This window comes from Sinocyclocheilus grahami, unplaced genomic scaffold (genome assembly GCF_001515645.1).
Source record: "Sinocyclocheilus grahami isolate Dianchi unplaced genomic scaffold, SAMN03320097.WGS_v1.1 scaffold234.1, whole genome shotgun sequence".
NCBI classification, from domain to species: Eukaryota; Metazoa; Chordata; class Actinopteri; order Cypriniformes; family Cyprinidae; genus Sinocyclocheilus; species Sinocyclocheilus grahami.
Genome location: NW_015505413.1, coordinates 2,312,098 through 2,332,279, shown reverse-complemented (window position 1 = coordinate 2,332,279; position 20,182 = coordinate 2,312,098). Strand labels below are relative to the sequence as shown.

The 20,182-nt window shown below is 36.7% G+C and overlaps 4 protein-coding genes and 1 long non-coding RNA gene across 7 annotated transcripts; 2 read left to right on the top strand and 3 right to left on the bottom strand.

Moving 5' to 3' along the window:
• Positions 1–2,217: 2,217 nt before the first annotated feature.
• Positions 2,218–8,256, bottom strand: rsrp1 (arginine/serine-rich protein 1). 3 transcript variants are annotated; one of them, XM_016288819.1, is made up of 6 exons: positions 8,001–8,255; positions 5,888–6,439; positions 4,913–5,015; positions 4,807–4,879; positions 2,691–2,774; positions 2,218–2,604 (listed from the first exon to the last, which is right to left on the bottom strand). In XM_016288819.1, exons 2-6 carry the CDS (start codon positions 6,429–6,431, stop codon positions 2,473–2,475), a joined length of 936 nt encoding a protein of 311 aa, XP_016144305.1. In that variant the 5' UTR covers positions 6,432–6,439; positions 8,001–8,255; the 3' UTR covers positions 2,218–2,472. The 3 variants fall into 3 exon arrangements, with proteins under 3 accessions (XP_016144305.1, XP_016144303.1, XP_016144304.1); XM_016288817.1 differs by having other exon boundaries at positions 4,807–5,015; positions 8,001–8,256; XM_016288818.1 differs by lacking the exon at positions 8,001–8,255 and adding an exon at positions 7,475–7,480 and having other exon boundaries at positions 4,807–5,015.
• On the bottom strand, positions 4,130–4,800 carry LOC107597654 (uncharacterized). Its single transcript, XR_001610484.1, has 2 exons — positions 4,538–4,800; positions 4,130–4,378 (listed from the first exon to the last, which is right to left on the bottom strand). It is a non-coding gene; the product is annotated as an uncharacterized lncRNA (long non-coding RNA).
• Positions 6,520–8,805, bottom strand: LOC107597687 (arginine/serine-rich protein 1-like). The gene is made up of 2 exons (XM_016288851.1): positions 8,791–8,805; positions 6,520–7,065 (listed from the first exon to the last, which is right to left on the bottom strand). Exons 1-2 carry the CDS (start codon positions 8,803–8,805, stop codon positions 6,520–6,522), a joined length of 561 nt encoding a protein of 186 aa, XP_016144337.1.
• A 564-nt stretch (positions 8,806–9,369) lies between these two features.
• Positions 9,370–11,412, top strand: LOC107597693 (microsomal glutathione S-transferase 3-like). The gene is made up of 4 exons (XM_016288854.1): positions 9,370–9,646; positions 9,793–9,915; positions 10,951–11,023; positions 11,262–11,412. Exons 1-4 carry the CDS (start codon positions 9,521–9,523, stop codon positions 11,360–11,362), a joined length of 423 nt encoding a protein of 140 aa, XP_016144340.1. The 5' UTR covers positions 9,370–9,520; the 3' UTR covers positions 11,363–11,412.
• A 3,128-nt stretch (positions 11,413–14,540) lies between these two features.
• LOC107597686 (transmembrane protein 50A-like) lies at positions 14,541–18,741 on the top strand. The gene is made up of 5 exons (XM_016288850.1): positions 14,541–14,677; positions 17,158–17,225; positions 17,309–17,401; positions 17,512–17,578; positions 18,519–18,741. Exons 1-5 carry the CDS (start codon positions 14,541–14,543, stop codon positions 18,562–18,564), a joined length of 411 nt encoding a protein of 136 aa, XP_016144336.1. The 3' UTR covers positions 18,565–18,741.
• The last annotated feature ends 1,441 nt before the right edge of the window (positions 18,742–20,182 follow it).

Below are 20,182 nucleotides of genomic sequence, written 5' to 3'. Positions count from 1 at the left end.
GGTATAAAACGGTGCTATATTGTTTTTTTTGTTTGTTTTTTTACAACTCATGACTTTCAAAACTGTTTTATAAAGTTTTTGTCTACTTAATGTTTTTTTCTTCAGAAAATCGTTGTCAGCAGAACAGTCGGTATACTGTTAAACAACAGTACAATCCATCGAACACAGTCCCTCGCAATCTCCTTTTCGTTCCTGTCAAAAATTTAATATAGCGCTACACTGACATTACAGTTACAGGCTTACAACCAATCATTGCTCAACAGTTGTTTCAGCGTTTGAAATGTAAAATGTTGTCGTGAATTCTAGAAGAGACTGTTTTAATCTTACCTTTAAAGTCCACCGATATGGTCGAACATTTCAGGAAAATATTACAATGGCCGTAGCTGTATCCTTTCTAGCCACAACCCTGGCCAACACATAGTCTAATTACTGTTTGCATTACTAGGTAGGTTTAGGGTTGGCGTAGACGTTAATGAAACATAATTTGACGGGTAGCATTTTTCGTTGTCAAACTGTGCTACCTACTGTTTTAATGGGAGGTTGCAAAATCTGACAGGGCACAAATCGACAGAATACCGCAATGCTAGAGCGGTTATGCTAAAGTCCACCGATATGGTCGAACATTTCAGGAAAATATTACAATGTCCGTAGCTGTATCCTTTCTAGCCACAACCCTGGCCAACACATAGTCTAATTACTGTTTGCATTACTAGGTAGGTTTAGGGTTGGCGTAGACGTTAATGAAACATAATTTGACGGGTAGCATTTTTCGTTGTCAAACTGTGCTGCCTACTGTTTTAATGGGAGGTTGCAAAATCTGACAGGGCACAAATCGACAGAATACCGCAATGCTAGAGCGGTTATGCTGGGTACACACCACAAGATAATCGGGCTGATTTTGGGCCGATTTCTCCCCTTCCGACAATCCTAGGTAATGTCCCGATTATCTTGGTTGTTCTAAAGATTATCTTTTCAGATTTTCCTGTGGTGTGAGGTGTGTTAAGAGTGACTGAATCTGCTCGGAAGATCGTCGGAGGCGCCCCGATCGCGAATCGTAAATATCCAATATGTTGAATATTTACGGTCAGAAATCCTGATGTGTGGGGGGAACATCATGGCACACCACACACTATAGGAGCAAAACGGTTAAATCTATCATTTTTTTTGTCCTCGTGTTTGTGGTCTCTCACATTTTGAAGATCTTATAAGATTTGAAAAATCCGTGTTTTAAAAGTGTGTACCCAGCAGCATTATGTACACTTGTCACATGCTGTGTTCATCCAATCCACGAAACCCAGAAGAACCCAGGGTTTTGGAATGTAAAGTGTAAAACGTCAGTTCAGTTTATAAATACACAGGATTAATGGTCAACCCAGGGTAAATTATGAGCAGTGTGAAACGTAAAACAAGCTAACCCATGATTCCATTTTCCTGGGTGTAGAATGACCCAGGGTTAACTATTTTGAGTGAGAAAAGTCCTTCTGTTATGCATGTGTAGCTATCATTATTGGCTACTGATTAGTTTCTCTGATATCAACAGCGATTATGGAAGGTTAATCTGGCTTGGCTTGTGATAACTACTGTAAAATATTTTCCTTGGAAAGCTTGTGATGTTTTTGATATGTGTCAGACTCAACAACTACTGTGCACAGTGCAACAGCGCCACCCAGAGTCCTGAACATGAAGATCAGGGTGTTCTCATAAATTCTGGTCCAGCAAAACCCCCTCCTCATATTGCAAACATTTAAATTATCAAATAAATATTTTTCTTTAATTCTGAGAAATAGCTGAATAGCATTAAATTGAATCTCACTAAAAACGTGTACAGGTCACATTTCATCCCAGAATCAAATTTATATACATCCGCCATGTCTTTATAAATTGTGTATGTGTGGGTGTAAATATGGCGCTGACATGATGTTCTTGGCAGGTTTTGTGCCATTAACTCAAAGAGCATTATTGCTTAATGTAAAAGATTTTAACTAATTATCAAATAACTTTGTGCAAAAAGCAATTCTGCAGCAGGTGATATTAATCTCATGGTTTATCTTCTGGTGAAATGGAGGAGTGCTGATGTCAGATAAAAATGCATCCCCATCACCGTAAACTTCAGGAGTGTTCTGTTGTTTTTGAAGTTTTAACTAAATTGAACATATTAATTTATCACCTTAAGAATTTAAAATTTTACAATTTCTGAAAAAAACAAATGTACACAAGGATTTTTTTTTTTCATTTTTATTTAATAAATTTTCATCTGCACAACACACAAAAAAACACCACAATGTACACAATATTTCCCACCTGTCTGACATCCTCTTGGATTCTTCCACAAAACCCACTTTATATCTGAAAGAAAACATATGATGAATTCAGGTGTCCCCTAATCACCCACCCCACTCTACCCTAAGTGATCACTACACAAACTATTTACACTATATACAGTCTTTTTACATCACAGTTGAAGCTCAGTGTTTATTTTTTAGAAGAGGATCTGCTGATGGGGACCCACTGTCCATATGGCTTCCTGTCTGCTACGCTGTCGGCTCTTGATGTTACCTTACTGTCATGGACTGTTGGGCTGTTTGATGGTCTGGCGATGGTATTCTGTCAATATAAAAAGGTAAGATCAACTTTAATATTTCAATATACTCTTACAGTCATTATATGTGAATAAGCTTTAATGAACTTACGTTGATGCTGAAGTTAATTGGCTTTCTCTTGGGAGACGTCGGAGAAGCCTCTGCCTCGCCATCATCATTGGCAACAAAGTTTACCTAAAGACAGAAAAAAGGGGAATAGGATAATGAAATTACTGTCTGTTTGATGTAAACCTAGAAACTTCAGTACCACATGATTTTCATTTCTAAGTGAGGACGCCCTCAGTTCGGTGTTTAAGTCATGCAAAAGAGACAAATTGAAGGGACTCTGACCTGTGTAATGCCAGTGCTGCTCTTTGAATCAGTCTGACATCAAAAACACCATTTGGGTTATACCCATTTACTATTGATAGTACAAAAAGCAGTTCTTTTACAAGCAAAAATGAAAATGTATATACAAAGGCTTTGTTCACTCTACATATTTCCAATTTGTTTTTCAAATGTCCAGTCATTTTAAACAACTCCTGAGGTGTCGCTATTTACAAATTCATGCATATGCAGTGTCTGAAATAGTTCACACTTTATATGAAGGAATCCAAATGAGAAAAAAAAAAAGAAGAAAACTGAAATGCAGTGCCTAAAAATTACATTTTAATTAGATTTCAAATTAATGTGATTTTGCATTATATAAATTTTGCATGTTTGCATCTTGTAATTTTGAAGAAAAGTCTGAATTGTCTGGTTTAAACAATTGTGAAAATGTCAAAATTACCTTTTATTAACTTTTAATTCTGTGGCGGAAACAGGCTTCCATGCTAAACAGCTCTGAAATGGCCCAAAATAATTAAATGCAAAAATAAAAATAAATTAAAAAAGGCTTTTTGCTGCTTGTATGAACAAAGCCCCAAAACAGCAGACAAACAAAAAAAAATTACTAATTGATGAGACTATATTTTTCCAAACCCCATCCGTCACCGTAGAGCGAGCTCTCTCTGGTCTTCACACACGATGAATAGAGGAAGACTCTGGTAAATGACAACGCAACCCAGTTCAACCATCAGCAAACAGAAGTCATTTCCTGTAGTTCTAACAGCTGTAAAGAGACACTACCGTTCAAAAGTTTGGGGTCCGTATGATTTTTTTTGAAAAATTGTTTTGAAAAGTGTCATATACTGACTAACTCACTAAGGCTGTAACAGTAAAAAACAGTATTTCTAGTTAAATATTTTACATTTTAATTTATTCCTGTGATGCAAGGCTGAATTTCCAGCATCATTCCTCCAGTCTTCAGTGTCACAGGATCCTTCAGAAATCATTCTAGTATGCCGATTTGCTGCTCAAGAAACATTTCTTAACAGTTTTGAAAACCGTTGTGCTGCTTAATATTTTTGTGGAAACCATGATACATTTTTTTCAGGATTATTTAAATAGTTCAGAAGAACAGCATTTATTTTCAACATTTTAAATGTCTTTAATGTCACTCTTGATCAATTCAATGCATCCTTGCTTAACGTATTGGTTTCTTAAAATAAAAAAAAACCCTGAAATTCTACTGACCCCAAACTTTTCTGCATGTGTGCTGTTGTGTGGTGGCTGAAAGTGTTGAGTGCATCACACAAATGCATGTGGTCTGTTTTTGTTTGACACAAAGCTACCGCTGACATTGTACACAATTACTTAACCTTTGCAGTTGTGCACATAAGACTTAAAGCTGGTGTCATTCAAGTCATGTGACCTCCCCCTCTCTCCCTCTTTGTCCAAAGGGTGGAGGAGTTTCAGCTCTACAGGAAAAGAAATGATACAAAAAAACAAACAAACAAAGCAATTGAAGCTAAATGCCACTCCTCAATACAGTGAGAGGAATAATAGCCACGTGCTCATTCATTCTCACACACACACACACTACACAGTAGTACATACTCTTTAACATGTACCATTACCTAATCCGGACAAGTGCTGTTCATCATTCCATTAAATCCATCTGGTAAAATCATTCACGTCTGAGGAGACAGATTACATGGTGACCCAGGTTGGGCAAGTACAGCGCGCAATCACATTTTAAATAGACGTGTTTCAACGGGTTAGTCAACGTCCCGAGATCACAGATATAATTGTCAAACACTCAGGACGTTCGTGCAATATTACAGAAGTCAAATAAACACTGGGTGTGTGTTAGTGGAACGTCTGTATGCATGTGTGTGAGGCTCACCTGTGCTGGTGTCTTCTGTGGTGCCCGGTCTGCGCTCACCCTTTCCTCATTATCTGATGAAGATCTCCTCCTCCTCCTCTTCTTCTTCTTCTCCTCCTCCTCCTCCTCCTCCTCCTCCAGCTCCTTCAGGCTAGCTGGCAGCTCTAAGTTCTGCACTCCCAGAATCCTGGCAGCATTTGCTTTGGCCACATTTAACAAACACTTCTTCTCTGTGGAAGATTTCAAAGTTTAGATTTAAATTCTGTCATTTATCTCCATAGTCAGCATTATCAACTAGTCACCCAACAACTGACTAACTGCAAAAAAAATAAAAAAAAAATATTTTATTATTCTGCATTTTTGTCAGTATATTTACTTGCTTACATTTACTTTAGAAGGAAAATTGCATAAGATATTAAGACTATTTAAAGTTTCAAATACTTTTTAATAATAACAATAAAAAAAGTATTTAAAACATTTAGAAAGTATTCAGAAGTATTACGATATGCATCTTATTATTAGAAAACATGTTAATATAAATATATAATTGAATATATAAAGACATAATTATGTATTACTTAAATTAAGATATGATTAATATATTGTTATAATTTAAGTTTTATATACACTTTAAATATTTTAAATAAATCTATTTGTAATAATATTTTTACATTCTTTTAAACTTTCACTTTTTTTGTAATTTATCAAATATTCTTATGCAAATAACTATTTATTTTTTTTACTTACAAACATAAAAATCTACTGAGAAAGAAGAGGATTTTTTTGTAACTTACAATCATAAAACCTAGTGAGGAATAAAAAAAAATGTATTGCTGTGATTTTCTGCATAGAACACAAGAAGTGCAAAGACGACAGAAATAAAGCATCAAAAGTCATCCGTACTACTCATGCAGTGTATTAAAAATCTTCTAAAGCTAAATGATATCTTGAGATGTGAGGAACAGACTGAACTTTAGGTTATGAACAGCTGTGGTCACCATGAACTGATTTGTGTGAAAAAAAAAGAACTAAAGTTTTTATTTTTTTTGTATCTCCTTTTGTCTTTCATGTAGCATATATATTAAAGTGAAACTGATCTTACCCTCAAGGCTGAGGCAGACCGCAGAGCGTTCATGGCTGCGAGACCGGTTTCTGTAATCTCTGGAACTCCTGGGTGAGCGGGAGAAACGGCACCGGTACCTCCCCACAAACCTGCTTCCCCTCCAGTAGACCGGGGAGCGACTGCGAGAGCGGGATCGGGACAGAGAACGCCTGGAGTAGCTGTAGAGGGATGGAGAGCGCCTGCGGCGATGGTAGCGCCTGCGGTGGGAGGAAAGCTCAGAAGAAGGGCTGTAAGAGCGGGAGCGAGCCCGGTAGTGGCGAGGAGGAGAATGGCGCCTGTGACGGCAGCGTGAGCGGCCTGAGCAGCGTGGATGGGAGCGGGAGCGTGAGTGAGAGTGTGAGGAAGAGCCACTTTCGGAGGATGAGCTCCGTGACCTGCGGGAGGAGCGGCCCCCCTTGCTGCTGGAGAACGAGCTGTCACTGCTGCTGCTGGAGCGAGAGGACCTGCGACCGTGTGGAGCCTTCTGATCAAAGATGAGCTTCACACCCTCACCGAGACGCCCAGGGCTGGCCTCCTCCTTCATGATCAAACCTACAAACACAAAGCATCAGACGTTACTTGTGAACTAACAGTTTAATCAATCAAGAAATGTGATTATTTAATATCTACATTCAGCAGGTCTTAACAGAGGCCAGGGTTTTGTTTATGTATGTATAACATTTTTGGCTGCGAGACCGGCTTCTGTAATCTCTGGAACTCCTGGGTGAGCGGGAGAAACGGCACCGGTACCTCCCCACAAACCTGCTTCCCCTCCAGTAGACCGGGGAGCGACTGCGAGAGCGGGATCGGGACAGAGAACGTCTGGAGTAGCTGTAGAGGGATGGAGAGCGCCTGCGGCGATGGTAGCGCCTGCGGTGGGAGGAACGCTCAGGAGAAGGGCTGTAAGAGCGGGAGTGAGCCCGGTAGTGGCGAGGAGGAGAATGGCGCCTGTGACGGCAGCGTGAGCGGCCTGAGCAGCGTGGATGGGAGCGAGAGTGTGAGGAAGAGCCACTGTCGGAGGATGAGCTCCGTGACCTGCGGGAGGAGCGGCCCCCCTTGCTGCTGGAGAACGAGCTGTCACTGCTGCTGCTGGAGCGAGAGGACCTGCGACCGTGTGGAGCCTTCTGATCAAAGATGAGCTTCACACCCTCACCGAGACGCCCAGGGCTGGCCTCCTCCTACGTGTCAGATTGTTGATACTGGCTCTAGCCAAAGTTCAGATTTCTGTTTTGGAAATGTATTCAACTTTGTAAATTTTCATATCAATATTTGTGTATTTAAATCAACATTTCAGAGAACTTGTATTACAAAACAATTGCCTCAACGTACTGTGATGATGAATACACAGAGATATATTTGTTAAACTTATATTTGCGAAAGTTGTTTTATGTTTAAAAATAGGGACATTCATTTATTGGTTGAAGATTTACTTCGTTTTTTCGTGTCAGATTTTTGATACTGGCTCTAGCCAAAGTTCAGATTTCTGTTTTGGAAATGTATTCAACTTTGTAAATTTTCATATCAATATTTGTGTATTTAATCAACATTTCAGAGAACTTGTATTACAAAACAATTGCCTCAACGTACTGTGATGATGAATACACAGATATATTTGTTAAACTTATATTTGCGAAAGTTGTTTTATGTTTAAAAATAGGGACATTCATTTATTGGTTGAAGATTTACTTCGTTTTTTAAAAATAATAACATGAGCCATATTTTCTAATGAAACATTACGACAGCAACACTACAGAGGTCAGTAATAAAGGAGAACGTGCTGGAACTAAAAGCAGGTCAGGTGACGTTGCGTAACAAAGCCCCGCCCCTCCTGTCAATCAAATTCACAACAGACTCGGATCTAGAACATTCCGCAAGAAACACTAATAAATAACCAACGTTATCATAACATCACTAAACAAAATCCTAATGTCACCATCCAGATAGTAATAAATCTATTCTGATATATTGTTCGCCTTCCGGTATTTACTGTTAGTATCGTTAATTACCGTTAGTATTATGTTGCTAATTCAGCGAAGATTGTAAGTAACATAACTTATATAACAACGTTAAATATATAAATAGTAGCTATAAACAGCATTTAAGTGTAACTTACCGTCAAAAAGGACTTGAGCCAACAGTAAGATAACCGACTTTGAGGAAAACGCTCTCCTCGAGCGAGTTCAAAACAGAAACTATTTGAAATTCAACAACTGTCAAATAAATTTACGTTTATTCCAAAATAAATTCCAGAAGAAATAAATGATTCCTAAATTGAGGACAAATTCTTGAAACAAAACGTGTTTCTTGCGCCTATCTAACGTTACAGCAAGCGCCGTCGTCTTCTCGCGAGAGGTTGGTTGGATGATTCAGCGTGAAGTGGCTCGCGTGCAGCTTGCATTTAACCGAAACCCAATGACGTCACCCGGGGGGAGGGGTCTAGAAAATTCACCAGCGCTGAACAAACAGTGTTTGATAGACTTTTTTTATTTGTGTTTTTTTTATTTAAACTATGATATTTTTATAACCGCGTTATTTTATATTAACTAAGTTGTTTTGAATAAAAAAACAATAATAAAAATCGACATCTATGGTTTTGCATAGAAGAAGCTCAGAGGAGCAGATACCGGTTCAGTTACAGAGGAGAAGTCCTAACACAGCAGCAGCTGCACTTACCTGGGCTTCAGTCTGGCTGTGAAGGCCTTGAATGAGGAGGCCCGGAGGGCTTTTTATGCCATAAAATCACGGTTTGGCCAATTAAAATGTCCAATTAAAACATGGATTAAATTATATCACGCAATCATTAAACAAATTCTCAATGCTACTCAACCCTAAGCAGAACCACTCAATTGGCCAATTATTTATTGATTAAACCATTGAAAGATAGACAGATCCTCTCCAAATACAGATGAAGTAACCATGATTTAGAACTAGAGAGAGGAAGACATAGACAAACATGGACAGAGCAAGAGCAGAGGATCTGTAGACACTGTGATCTACAGCTAATAGAGACCGAGAAACACTTTCTGCTGAACTGTCCTAAGTATCACACCGTGAGGGGAACGTTTCTCCCCAGATTTGAAGCCCTGATCCCATCATTCACTGAACTTGGTTATACTGAGAAAATGCCCTTTGGAGAAGATGACAACACAGCTGCACTAGCTGCTAAATATGTGTTAACCATTCACAGTGTTAGGTGTTATACATGATTAACTCGATACTGACTTACTTTATCTTTTCATTTATATAGATGGATTGTATTTATTATTATTTATGTTGTTGTTGTTATATATATATGTTAATGCTTTGTGTTACACAGTCATGCTAATAAAGCTTAATTGAACTGGTTTTACATGTTGAAGACTTGAGGAAGTTAATAACTGAAAATACTGTCATATATTGACTTCATGTTTACATATTGTTTATACATAGTTGTATCATCGGGTTGTGAAACAGTCTCTCGAGAGATCGCGTTATATCGCGAGGTTTTATCTGTGTCTGGGGGAGTGAGGGAATCGCCTTTAACACAAACAACGCAGTGACGCTAGGTGATTGTGCATTTCTTTCCTTCAAAGAAAAGAAGAACAGTTCGTGCTCGAGTCAGAAAACAGATCCTGAACTTTCCATCTGAAAAAAATGTCGATCGAAAACCTGCTTCCAGCCAATTTTGGCTATGCAATTTTTACTTATTTGTACAGTTTTGTCATGTTGATGTATCTCGGGGTCCAAGTTGGTAGTGCACGGAAGAAGTATGGAGTAAAGGTACGATACAAGGCTTCATATGCAATGCATGTTGTTGCATTGCCTGAAATTATACCCATGCATATTAAACTTTGATTTCTGATTTGGAACCAATGCAGAAGCTTTAGTTGAATGTATTTTTCTGCTCTCGTGTTTTGTGTGTACAGTATCCCACCATGTACAGTGATAAGGAGCAAGTGTTCAACTGTATCCAGAGAGCCCATCAGAACACACTGGAGGTGTATCCACAGTGGCTGGTGTTCCAGACTATTGCTGCATTAGAGTATCCTGTGAGTGTCACAGTTGTGTGCAATTACAAAATGAATTTTTCACCCGGCAATTAATCGTTCAAAGTCCACTTATGATATTCTGTGTGCTAAAGATGCTTTTTTTTTTCCTTCTGCATGTTATCTTAAGGGTTTTTCCATTGTTTTAATTTTAGTTTTAGTATAACACTATAATGCCATTTAGATTTTTTAACTTTTTTTATAATTTAAAGAAGAAACCAGTCCGATGTATAGTTGACATTTGAGGCTTAATAGTGTAGAGAAGCACTAAAAGTTTTTCAGTTAGTGTTTTCAGATTTTTGTTATTTTTTATATATAAAAATACGGCATGCAGTTATATCAAACAATGGTATAAACATCATTCAATGTAAATTGTGATAATCGTAATTAATAATCGCAATTTCAAGGCAATAACCGACAATTTTTTTGTCATATTCGTGCAGCCCTACCCAAAATATTGATGTTATCGCAAACATTGTGGTCAGCAATTTTGTCAAGAGTTGGTGTAAACGAATCATGTTTTGTCGAAAGATTTGTGTTTGCGAGTTTATCAAATGTTTTTTAATTGCAATTCAGCAAATTCTTCTTCCTGCTGTTCCAATTCGAATTCCAGTTTAATGTGGACGTAGGCAATTCCAGCTTATGAATTGAAATGGAGCCAGTTCTGCCCAGCTCAACCCCTCCTTATATAACCCCCCGAGTGCATTGCTGTACCTTGTACCATCTTCCATCATATTTAGTGACAACTAGAAGTTTCTAATATATTTAGAAATGTGACACACAAGCATTTATCAGACTAAAGTGTTGGGCTAGTAACAGTAATGTTGTTTGTATAAACCTTACAACAGTTCATTAAATCATTATTCCTTTGATCAAATTGATCATTTAGCAGAGGGACATTTCCTTGTAATGCGTGTTCTATAAATCTCGTTAAATATGTGAATTCATTCTCTTTTCATGTGCTCTCCTTCTCTCATATGTACACCCTTTCACCCAGTTCACCTTTGTTTATCTTGCATTTTTTATCTCTCATATCAGATTGCTGCCTCTGTGTTAGGAGTCATCTGGGTTACGAGCAGGTTCTCTTATGCTTGGGGTTACTCCACTGGTGGTAAGTCTTAAAAATGCACATGGAGAAACCTGTAGCAATTTTTAGACTGCAAAAGCACATTCACATCTGTTTCTGAATCAGAGTGCAAATGCAAAAAGGATTGCATTTATTTTGCATTTAATTATAGATTTAAATGTCACACGTGTGTTTGTGGATTATATATTTATGCTTTTTTTTTTAATTGCCATACACATTTTCAAGATACTGTTAACTTGTTTAAGTTGTTTGTCTGTTTTAGATCCTGCTAAGAGGATGCGTGGTGCATATGGATATATCGGGCTGTTTGGAGTCATTCTGCTTTCCATCTCTATTGCTCTCAAACTGCTTGGAGTGCTTTAAGGGAAACACTACTGGGAAAATACCACATAAAACCAATACTTGGCACTTAATGTAGTCGTCAGTGATTCTTTTTTCACTCTCTTTTTTTTTTATTACATCGCTCCATCCTGAAGCTTTTACATTTGAGGCTTAATAGTGTAGAGAAGCACTAAAAGTTTTTCAGTTAGTGTTTTCAGATTTTTGTTATTTTTTATATATAAAAATACGGCATGCAGTTATATCAAACAATGGTATAAACATCATTCAATGTAAATTGTGATAATCGTAATTAATAATCGCAATTTCAAGGCAATAACCGACAATTTTTTTGTCATATTCGTGCAGCCCTACCCAAAATATTGATGTTATCGCAAACATTGTGGTCAGCAATTTTGTCAAGAGTTGGTGTAAACGAATCATGTTTTGTCGAAAGATTTGTGTTTGCGAGTTTATCAAATGTTTTTTAATTGCAATTCAGCAAATTCTTCTTCCTGCTGTTCCAATTCGAATTCCAGTTTAATGTGGACGTAGGCAATTCCAGCTTATGAATTGAAATGGAGCCAGTTCTGCCCAGCTCAACCCCTCCTTATATAACCCCCCGAGTGCATTGCTGTACCTTGTACCATCTTCCATCATATTTAGTGACAACTAGAAGTTTCTAATATATTTAGAAATGTGACACACAAGCATTTATCAGACTAAAGTGTTGGGCTAGTAACAGTAATGTTGTTTGTATAAACCTTACAACAGTTCATTAAATCATTATTCCTTTGATCAAATTGATCATTTAGCAGAGGGACATTTCCTTGTAATGCGTGTTCTATAAATCTCGTTAAATATGTGAATTCATTCTCTTTTCATGTGCTCTCCTTCTCTCATATGTACACCCTTTCACCCAGTTCACCTTTGTTTATCTTGCATTTTTTATCTCTCATATCAGATTGCTGCCTCTGTGTTAGGAGTCATCTGGGTTACGAGCAGGTTCTCTTATGCTTGGGGTTACTCCACTGGTGGTAAGTCTTAAAAATGCACATGGAGAAACCTGTAGCAATTTTTAGACTGCAAAAGCACATTCACATCTGTTTCTGAATCAGAGTGCAAATGCAAAAAGGATTGCATTTATTTTGCATTTAATTATAGATTTAAATGTCACACGTGTGTTTGTGGATTATATATTTATGCTTTTTTTTTTTAATTGCCATACACATTTTCAAGATACTGTTAACCTGTTTAAGTTGTTTGTCTGTTTTAGATCCTGCTAAGAGGATGCGTGGTGCATATGGATATATCGGGCTGTTTGGAGTCATTCTGCTTTCCATCTCTATTGCTCTCAAACTGCTTGGAGTGCTTTAAGGGAAACACTACTGGGAAAATACCACATAAAACCAATACTTGGCACTTAATGTAGTCGTCAGTGATTCTTTTTTCACTCTCTTTTTTTTTTATTACATCGCTCCATCCTGAAGCTTTTATATAGCGTGAAATATTTCATCAAATGTAATCGACTTGTTAGGCTTTTATACACATTCTTTACACAGCTTTCCTTGCATTTCATTTAGGGTGACCAGATAATCATTGCATGCTAGTGTTTATGTTCAGATGACCTGGGTTTCAGTCCAGCTAGTGACGTTTCTGTTTGAGGACCATCTTCTGTACAGAGCACTTCGGGTGCAACATTTCAGATACTGTGCTGATTTGATTAGGATGTATAGTCACCCTATGTTGTTTCATTCAATTCAGACAAATGAATAATAAAATGTCTGTGTAAGATTCAATCAAACCACGTGTGAGTGCTGAGTGCTTCAAATGGCAAGAAAATATTGTAGTCCCGCATACTTTATACTCATTTTAGTCATTTCTGAAAACACTGTCCTGCCTTTAAAGGAGATTAAAGGTCTTGTGTTTGTGAAAATTACTGTAATTATATGATTCTGATCTCTCAGATAATATTTAAAATGGCATATGGCAGGGCTTTAGGACAACTGGAGTGTTAAATCATTTATAAACAGACGATAGGGCGTTACTATGATGCTTTGGTGTTGTGGGTGGTTACACTAAAATTCTTATCTTTCCATATGGCTCTTTCCTTAATGAGATAGTTTACCCAAAAATTAAAATTCGGTCTTCATTACCCACCTTCATGTAATTCCAAACCTGTATTGAGTCCTTTCTTGTGATGAACACAAAATACGTTTTTTTGAAGAATGTAGGTAACCAAATATTTGCTGGTAGCCGTTGACTTCCATAGTATGGAAAAATATACAATGGAAGTCAATGGCTACCAGCAACGGAGTATATAATGACAACATTTTCATTTCTGAGTTTAAATGACAATTTTGGAAGCTTTTTTTGTTTTCGATGAACATCTGAGAAAGTCTGGTAGAATAGAAAAGCATTAGGATTTCATTCATAAAGCAGTGTGGTACAAGCTATGTTGCCAAGTTTAATATTTAGGGGTTTCATCAAAACACTAAGTATGAACACTAGTAAAGCAAACACCAATATTCAACTGAAACTATTATGAAGCATTTACTTTGTCTTTTATAGTCTTTTTAAGACTTAGCAGTTTTAGGAGTTCGGTTTTTCCAGGTTTGAAAATGATTTCTTTTTAGGAATAATAAAACACAGTAGCCTGCACAGAAGCGTTTATGTTATCTTAACATCGTCTCAAGACATTGCAAAATATGTGTGCCTATGAGCTAGATTGGGACATCCCTTACTAAAATTAACCATGGTTTTATTATAGTAAAAGTTGTTTTTGGTGTATTGACTACCATTTGTATAACCACAGTTTTACTACAAATACCATGGTTAAACTATGGCTAGTGTAGCAAACCGATGGTTCATTTGTAGTTACCATGGCTTAACTATAGTAACTATAGTTTGGTTTCATTTGTAGTAAAAAGCATGGTTAATTTTCGCCAGGGATATCAAGGTCTACTGTTATATATTTGTGGTTTGCTTTCTTTTTTAGATGTACGTTTATGTTTATGCTGTGTAAACCACCTCAGTAACAGTAATTCCTGTCGCAACTAGTAATTTGATCACTTGATGCCAACAAAGCTAGGCGTCCATGTAGAATAAAACAGATTTTTCTAAAAACGTATTTCAGAATTTTTCTCAGAATTCCCCGTATTTTATCAGACGTGCTGTTAATTGATTTGTGTGTTAAACCTTTAATAAGTGCACATTTTGGTTGATGGGATGTGCTCCGCCAATGGAGACTGATGCAGAGCGCACTGCGCATGTGCGACGCACTGCACTGTTTGAGACGGAAGACTGCGGAGTGTATCTCCACATACTGCGAACCACAAGACAAACTCAAGAGAAGTGCAGGTAAGAGTTCACTGTGCTATAAAGATCGAGTCCTAGCAATCATTCAGTAGATATTCACCGTTACGTGTGCTTTTATTTATCCGTCATGCTTCATAGAAAGGAAAATTGGGTTAGAAATCAGCCGGATATGAGATCCAACATGTTTACAGCATTAACACTCGACGTTTTCGCCCGATATTGCGCGGAAACGTAGTTTTGAACTATTATGTTAAAGATCGCTTATGTTAGTATTCAGATATTGGTCGCAAACATGACAGGAGGAAATCCTTTGTGTGTTATTTGTGTTTGGTTCAGGACGATCATGTGTGCGCTGCGTGTGCGCAGGCAGTGAGGATGCGCCGCTCCTGCGCAGGAACTGTTGCATTTATTAGCCTCTAAATAAAAACTAACATGAGTTGACGAACACTAATTCCCCCCCGTCACTTTTTCAAGATTCTTCAATGACAAAAATTAAAAAGAACAGCATTTATTCGAAATAGAAATATTCTGTAACATTATAAGTGACTTTACTGACACTTTGGATCAATTTAATGCGTTGATAGATAGACCGATAGATAGATAGACAGACAGATATAGAAAGATAGTAGATAGACATATATAGATAGACAGACAGATATAGAAAGATAGTAGATAGATAGACAGACAGATATAGAAAGATAGTAGATAGATAGACAGACATATATAGATAGATAGACAGACAGATATAGAAAGATAGTAGATAGATAGACATATATAGATAGACAGACAGATAGTAGATAGATAGACAGAGATAGACAGACAGATATAGATAGATAGACAGACAGATATAGATAGACAGACAGATAGTAGATAGACAGACAGATAGTAGATAGATAGACAGAGATAGACAGACAGACAGATATAGATAGATAGACAGACAGATATAGATAGATAGACAGACAGACAGATAGATAGACAGACAGATAGACAGACAGATAGATAGATATAGATAGATAGACAGACAGATATAGACAGACAGATATAGATAGACAGACAGATATAGATAGACAGACAGATATAGATAGATAGACAGACAGATATAGATAGATAGACAGATATAGATAGATAGACAGACATAGATGGATAGACAGACAGATATAGATGGATAGACAGCCAGATATAGATGGATAGACAGACAGATATAGATGGATAGACAGACAGATATAGATAGATAGATAGAGACAGACAGACAGACAGAGATAGATAGACAGACAGACAGAGAGAGATAGACAGACAGACAGACAGACAGATTTGTTCTCATTGTGTCCGGCCAGACCAACGCTGTGACATCATTTGATCTGTCCCAGATCTTACTTCCTGTTGTTAAGCACTGATTTAACTACAGGGTTGCGCTGTGACTACTATACAATAACTGCATTGATAAACCGCCTGTGGAGTTTCACTATCTATGGATTTGAATCAGGGTTATTATAGTGTAACTAACTTATTACAAAATATTTTTTTTAATGATTTCAGCTACATTTATCATTTAGTTTAATTTGATGTACTAAAATAACTAAAAATTAATAAAAACTATAGACATTTAAAGGGGTCATATGATGCGATTTCAAGTTTTCCTTTCTCTTTGGAGTGTTACAAGCTCTTGGTGCATAAAATAATAAGAGTTGCAATTTTTTGTGTTTTTGTAAAAGTTAACTCAAAAATGAAAAAAGAATCTAAAACAACTTTAAACTATCAATAAAAACTACACTGTAGAGCTGAATAAGTTTGCAAAACTAAAAAAAAAATGTAAGTTTAAAAATGTCTTAATTTCTTAACTACGTTTCGAATTTCTTTACTTAATTTACATCAAAATGTTTAAGTTAGGAAATTCAAAGTTTAAGCTAGCAGAACAGGCCAATTTAATTTTATATGAATTGCTCCTAATTTGAAATATTTGAGTAAGCAAATTTAAAATTATCATGTAATCTCAATTAAAAAAGTTTTTTTCAGTATTGGAAACTTAACTAGCTAATTCAGTAAATGCTAACTTGCTAATTGACAACACAATGCTTAGATAAGCATAGTAATTGCTGAATGAGTAAGGCGGTATGAAACATTTAACATATTTCTGTTCTGAAACCATGCTCCACTCGTCACAATGAGAAACCCAACAAAACTCTTCTAAATTAGCCTAGCAAAACAATACTAATCCTCCCAATTACTTTACATGAATCTAGCAAAAAACAGTATGTAACACTTTAGTATTTACTCTACCTTTCGAGTGCCATGGCAAAGCATGCTGGGAAATAGAAATTGCAGCCAGGTTCAGTTAAATCGAAGTACATCTGATTTAAAAGAAACAAGTTCATTAAGCTCAAAACAATGAAACTATTCAGATGACGTAGAATGAGTCAGTTTCATGAGCTCAAAAGAAAAAGAACACTCCTAAAAGTTACTTGGATTGAAATGGTTTGTTTTTGCTTAAGTTAATGACTAAAATAAGACTGATTTGAATGCAGGATCAATGCGGTGTCAAACGGCCAGGTGAGGGGCGACAGCTACAGCGAGGGCTGCTTGGGACAGACAGGTACGTCCTGCATACGCAACTTTATGCATTTCTTGTAGATATTGAAATACTACGTGACCGAAATGTGCTTTGAATGTGTGTAGGTGCCAGAATTTGGCTCTTCATCGGGTTCATGTTGGCGTTCGGGTCTCTCATCGCCTCTATGTGGATTCTGTTTGGTGGTTTTGTTGTGACTGGTGAGACAATAAGACTGATTTTGCCCTCATAGAATAAGATGATTCAGTTTTCTGTTTGTTTACAGTTGCTGATTATACTTTTCCATTTTTTTTTCTTTGTGATTGAACAGATCATAAGGAGTTGTCAGTGTATCCTGGTATTGCGGTTTTCTTCCAAAATGCTTTCATCTTCTTTGGGTAAGTTTGTAAATACAGTAATATTGTGAATTATTATTATTACAAATAAAAAGTGTTTTCTACTTATTCTAAAATGTAATTTATTCCTGTGATGCAAAGCTGAATTTTCAGCATCATTAGTCCTGTCTTCAGTGTCACATGATCCTTCAGAAATCATTCTAATATGCTGCTCAAGAAACATTTCTGATTATTATCAATGTTGAAAACAGTTGAGCTGCTTCATAGTTTTGTTAAACTGTAATACTTTTTTTTTCTTTGCCTAAAGTTCAAAAGAACAGACTTTATTTGAAATATTTATTTGCAACATTATAAATGTCTTTGCTGTCACCTTTAATCAATTTAATGTGCCCTTGCTAGACAAAATTCTTGTTTCTTTAAAAATCCAAAATGAACAATTTGTTCAAAAAGAAGTAATTCAAATTGAAATGAATGGACAAATGAAAAAGAGACTATTTTTGTCCGTGTAAAATTATTTTACACAGATTGCACCGAGCACAAGCAGTTTCTTAGCTGAGCATAACTAGAAACATGTATATTCACTGTCAATATTTTTCATTTCTGTGCGACTATTAAAACCAAATGGCGAGTTTTTCTTGACTGTGGGAAGCCTGGTCGTATATTTTGTAGCTTTTGGAGCTTTAAGTTCATTGTACATTTGCTGACGTTTTGCTTATATTTTTTGCTTTATTCTTGCTACTGATGCTATCAAACCACTTCCACTGACGAGACATTGAATAATCATCTAAATACTTTTCAGAAAGCTTAATAAAATTAATTTTGAATGAGTCATGGATATACCACTATTGCCCAGTCTCTAATTAACTGCATTAGTAGTCTGAGATTGAGTATTCATGTAATTCGTGTAAAATAATTGTTTTTTTCAAGTGAAACTATGATATTTTGATTAAGTTCTAATTTTGATTCTCCTTCTCTTTTGCAGTGGTCTGGTGTTCAAGTTTGGCCGAACTGAGGACCTCTGGCAGTAAAGATCCCTTTCCTTCAATCAAATCCCACAGTCCATCAACACACAATTCCTCTGTACTTATTGCTGCTTATTTGCACTCTCTATTTCTTTCTCTCCCCTTTTCAACTCCTCAGCTGACTCCCGTTCTTAAATATGTTCCTCCTTTCTTTGTCTCGTATCCTGTGTGGCCACACAGGGGGGAAATCTTTTGAAATTTTATGCAATGTGCAGATTTGAGAACATACTCCTTTCATATTTGCGGCTCAACCTTCGGTCAGCTGATATCACTACAAGCGCTTTATTTTACGTCGTACTTTTGGGGGGGAAAAAAATTGATATTGCGTTATATGGGTTCCCACGCCTTTTCCCAGTCATTCAGTTGTTTAATTTGAAAATATTAAACAGATTGCACTGAGCACAAGCGGTTTCTTATAGCTGAGCATAACTAGAAACATGTATATTCACTGTCAATATTTTTTATTTCTGTGCAACTAGTAAAACCAAACAGCTTGGATACAGTTGTGCTCAAAATTAAAAGGTAAATATGATCAAAGAAGGCTGTGAAAATTAATCTGTATCATCAGTCCTTTAGATATTTTATTTTAAAAATGGACATAAATCTAACCTTTCATTGGAGAATAAGAATTTAAAATGGGAGAGAAATCTCATTTGGAAATAAATGTTTTTCTTTAATACACATTGGTCACAATTAATCATACCCTTTTATCCAATACTTTTTGCAACCTCCTTTTGCCAAGAGAACAGCTCTGAGTCTTCACCTATAATACTTGAAGAGTTTAGAGATAGGAGATCAGAGACCATTCCTTCATCCAGAATCTCTCCAGCCCCCTCAGATTCCCAGCTGCATGTTGATGCTTCTCCTCTTCAGTTCACCACACTCATAGGGTTCAGCTCAGGGGACTGGGTTGGCCATGGCAGAAGCTTGGTTTTTTTGCTCAGTGACCCATTTTTGTTTTGATTTTGATGTTTGTTTGTGGATCCAACCATGGCCCATTATAAGATTTCTAGCATGGACAGTCAGTTTTAAATGTTTTATCCATTGGTATTTTATAGAATCCATTATGCCATCTATCTGAACAAGATATCCAGGATCTCCGGCAGAAAAATAGGCCCACAACATTAAAGATCCAGCAGTATATTTCATTGTACACATGGGGTACTTTTTATCACTGTGTGTGCCAAACGCATCTAGAGTGTTTGCTAATTTTTTTAGTTTCATCTGACCATTGAACCCAGTCCCGTTTAAAGTTCCAGTCGTGTCTAGCAAATAAATATGCTGGAGTTTGTTTTTGGATGAGAGCGTTTTCTTTTCTAGTTTTTTCTTGAAACCCTCCTAAACAACATATTTTTTTTGTGGCTTTCTGACCCCAAGACTCAACTATTTTCTGCAGTTCTCCAGCTGTGATCCTTGGAGTCTTTGGCCACTCAAACTCTCCTCCTCACCGTGCATTAGGACCATATAGACACATGTCCTCTTACTGTATTAGAGCAAAATATTTATTTCATAATGTGATTTTCCCCCACTTAGAATTTTTATTTTTGAATAAAAGATCAAGTGGATAAACAATGCGGATTTATTTTCACAGCCTTCTTTAATCATATTTACCATATGTACCAAT

Excerpts from the sequence above, each read along its gene's own strand:
- LOC107597686 (XM_016288850.1), top strand. The coding sequence starts at position 14,541 with ATGGGATGTGCTCCGCCAATGGAGACTGATGCAGAGCGCACTGCGCAT. Across the intron at positions 14,678-17,157 it reads CAAACTCAAGAGAAGTGCAG|GATCAATGCGGTGTCAAACG; the intron begins GTAAGAGTTCAC and ends ATTTGAATGCAG. Across the intron at positions 17,402-17,511 it reads TGGTGGTTTTGTTGTGACTG|ATCATAAGGAGTTGTCAGTG; the intron begins GTGAGACAATAA and ends GTGATTGAACAG.
- LOC107597693 (XM_016288854.1), top strand. The coding sequence starts at position 9,521 with ATGTCGATCGAAAACCTGCTTCCAGCCAATTTTGGCTATGCAATTTTT. Across the intron at positions 9,916-10,950 it reads TTGCTGCATTAGAGTATCCT|ATTGCTGCCTCTGTGTTAGG; the intron begins GTGAGTGTCACA and ends CTCTCATATCAG. Across the intron at positions 11,024-11,261 it reads TTGGGGTTACTCCACTGGTG|ATCCTGCTAAGAGGATGCGT; the intron begins GTAAGTCTTAAA and ends TGTCTGTTTTAG.
- rsrp1 (XM_016288817.1), bottom strand. The coding sequence starts at position 6,431 with ATGAAGGAGGAGGCCAGCCCTGGGCGTCTCGGTGAGGGTGTGAAGCTC. Across the intron at positions 2,775-4,806 it reads CACAGAAGACACCAGCACAG|GTAAACTTTGTTGCCAATGA; the intron begins GTGAGCCTCACA and ends TTCTGTCTTTAG. Across the intron at positions 2,605-2,690 it reads CAATTAACTTCAGCATCAAC|AATACCATCGCCAGACCATC; the intron begins GTAAGTTCATTA and ends TTATATTGACAG.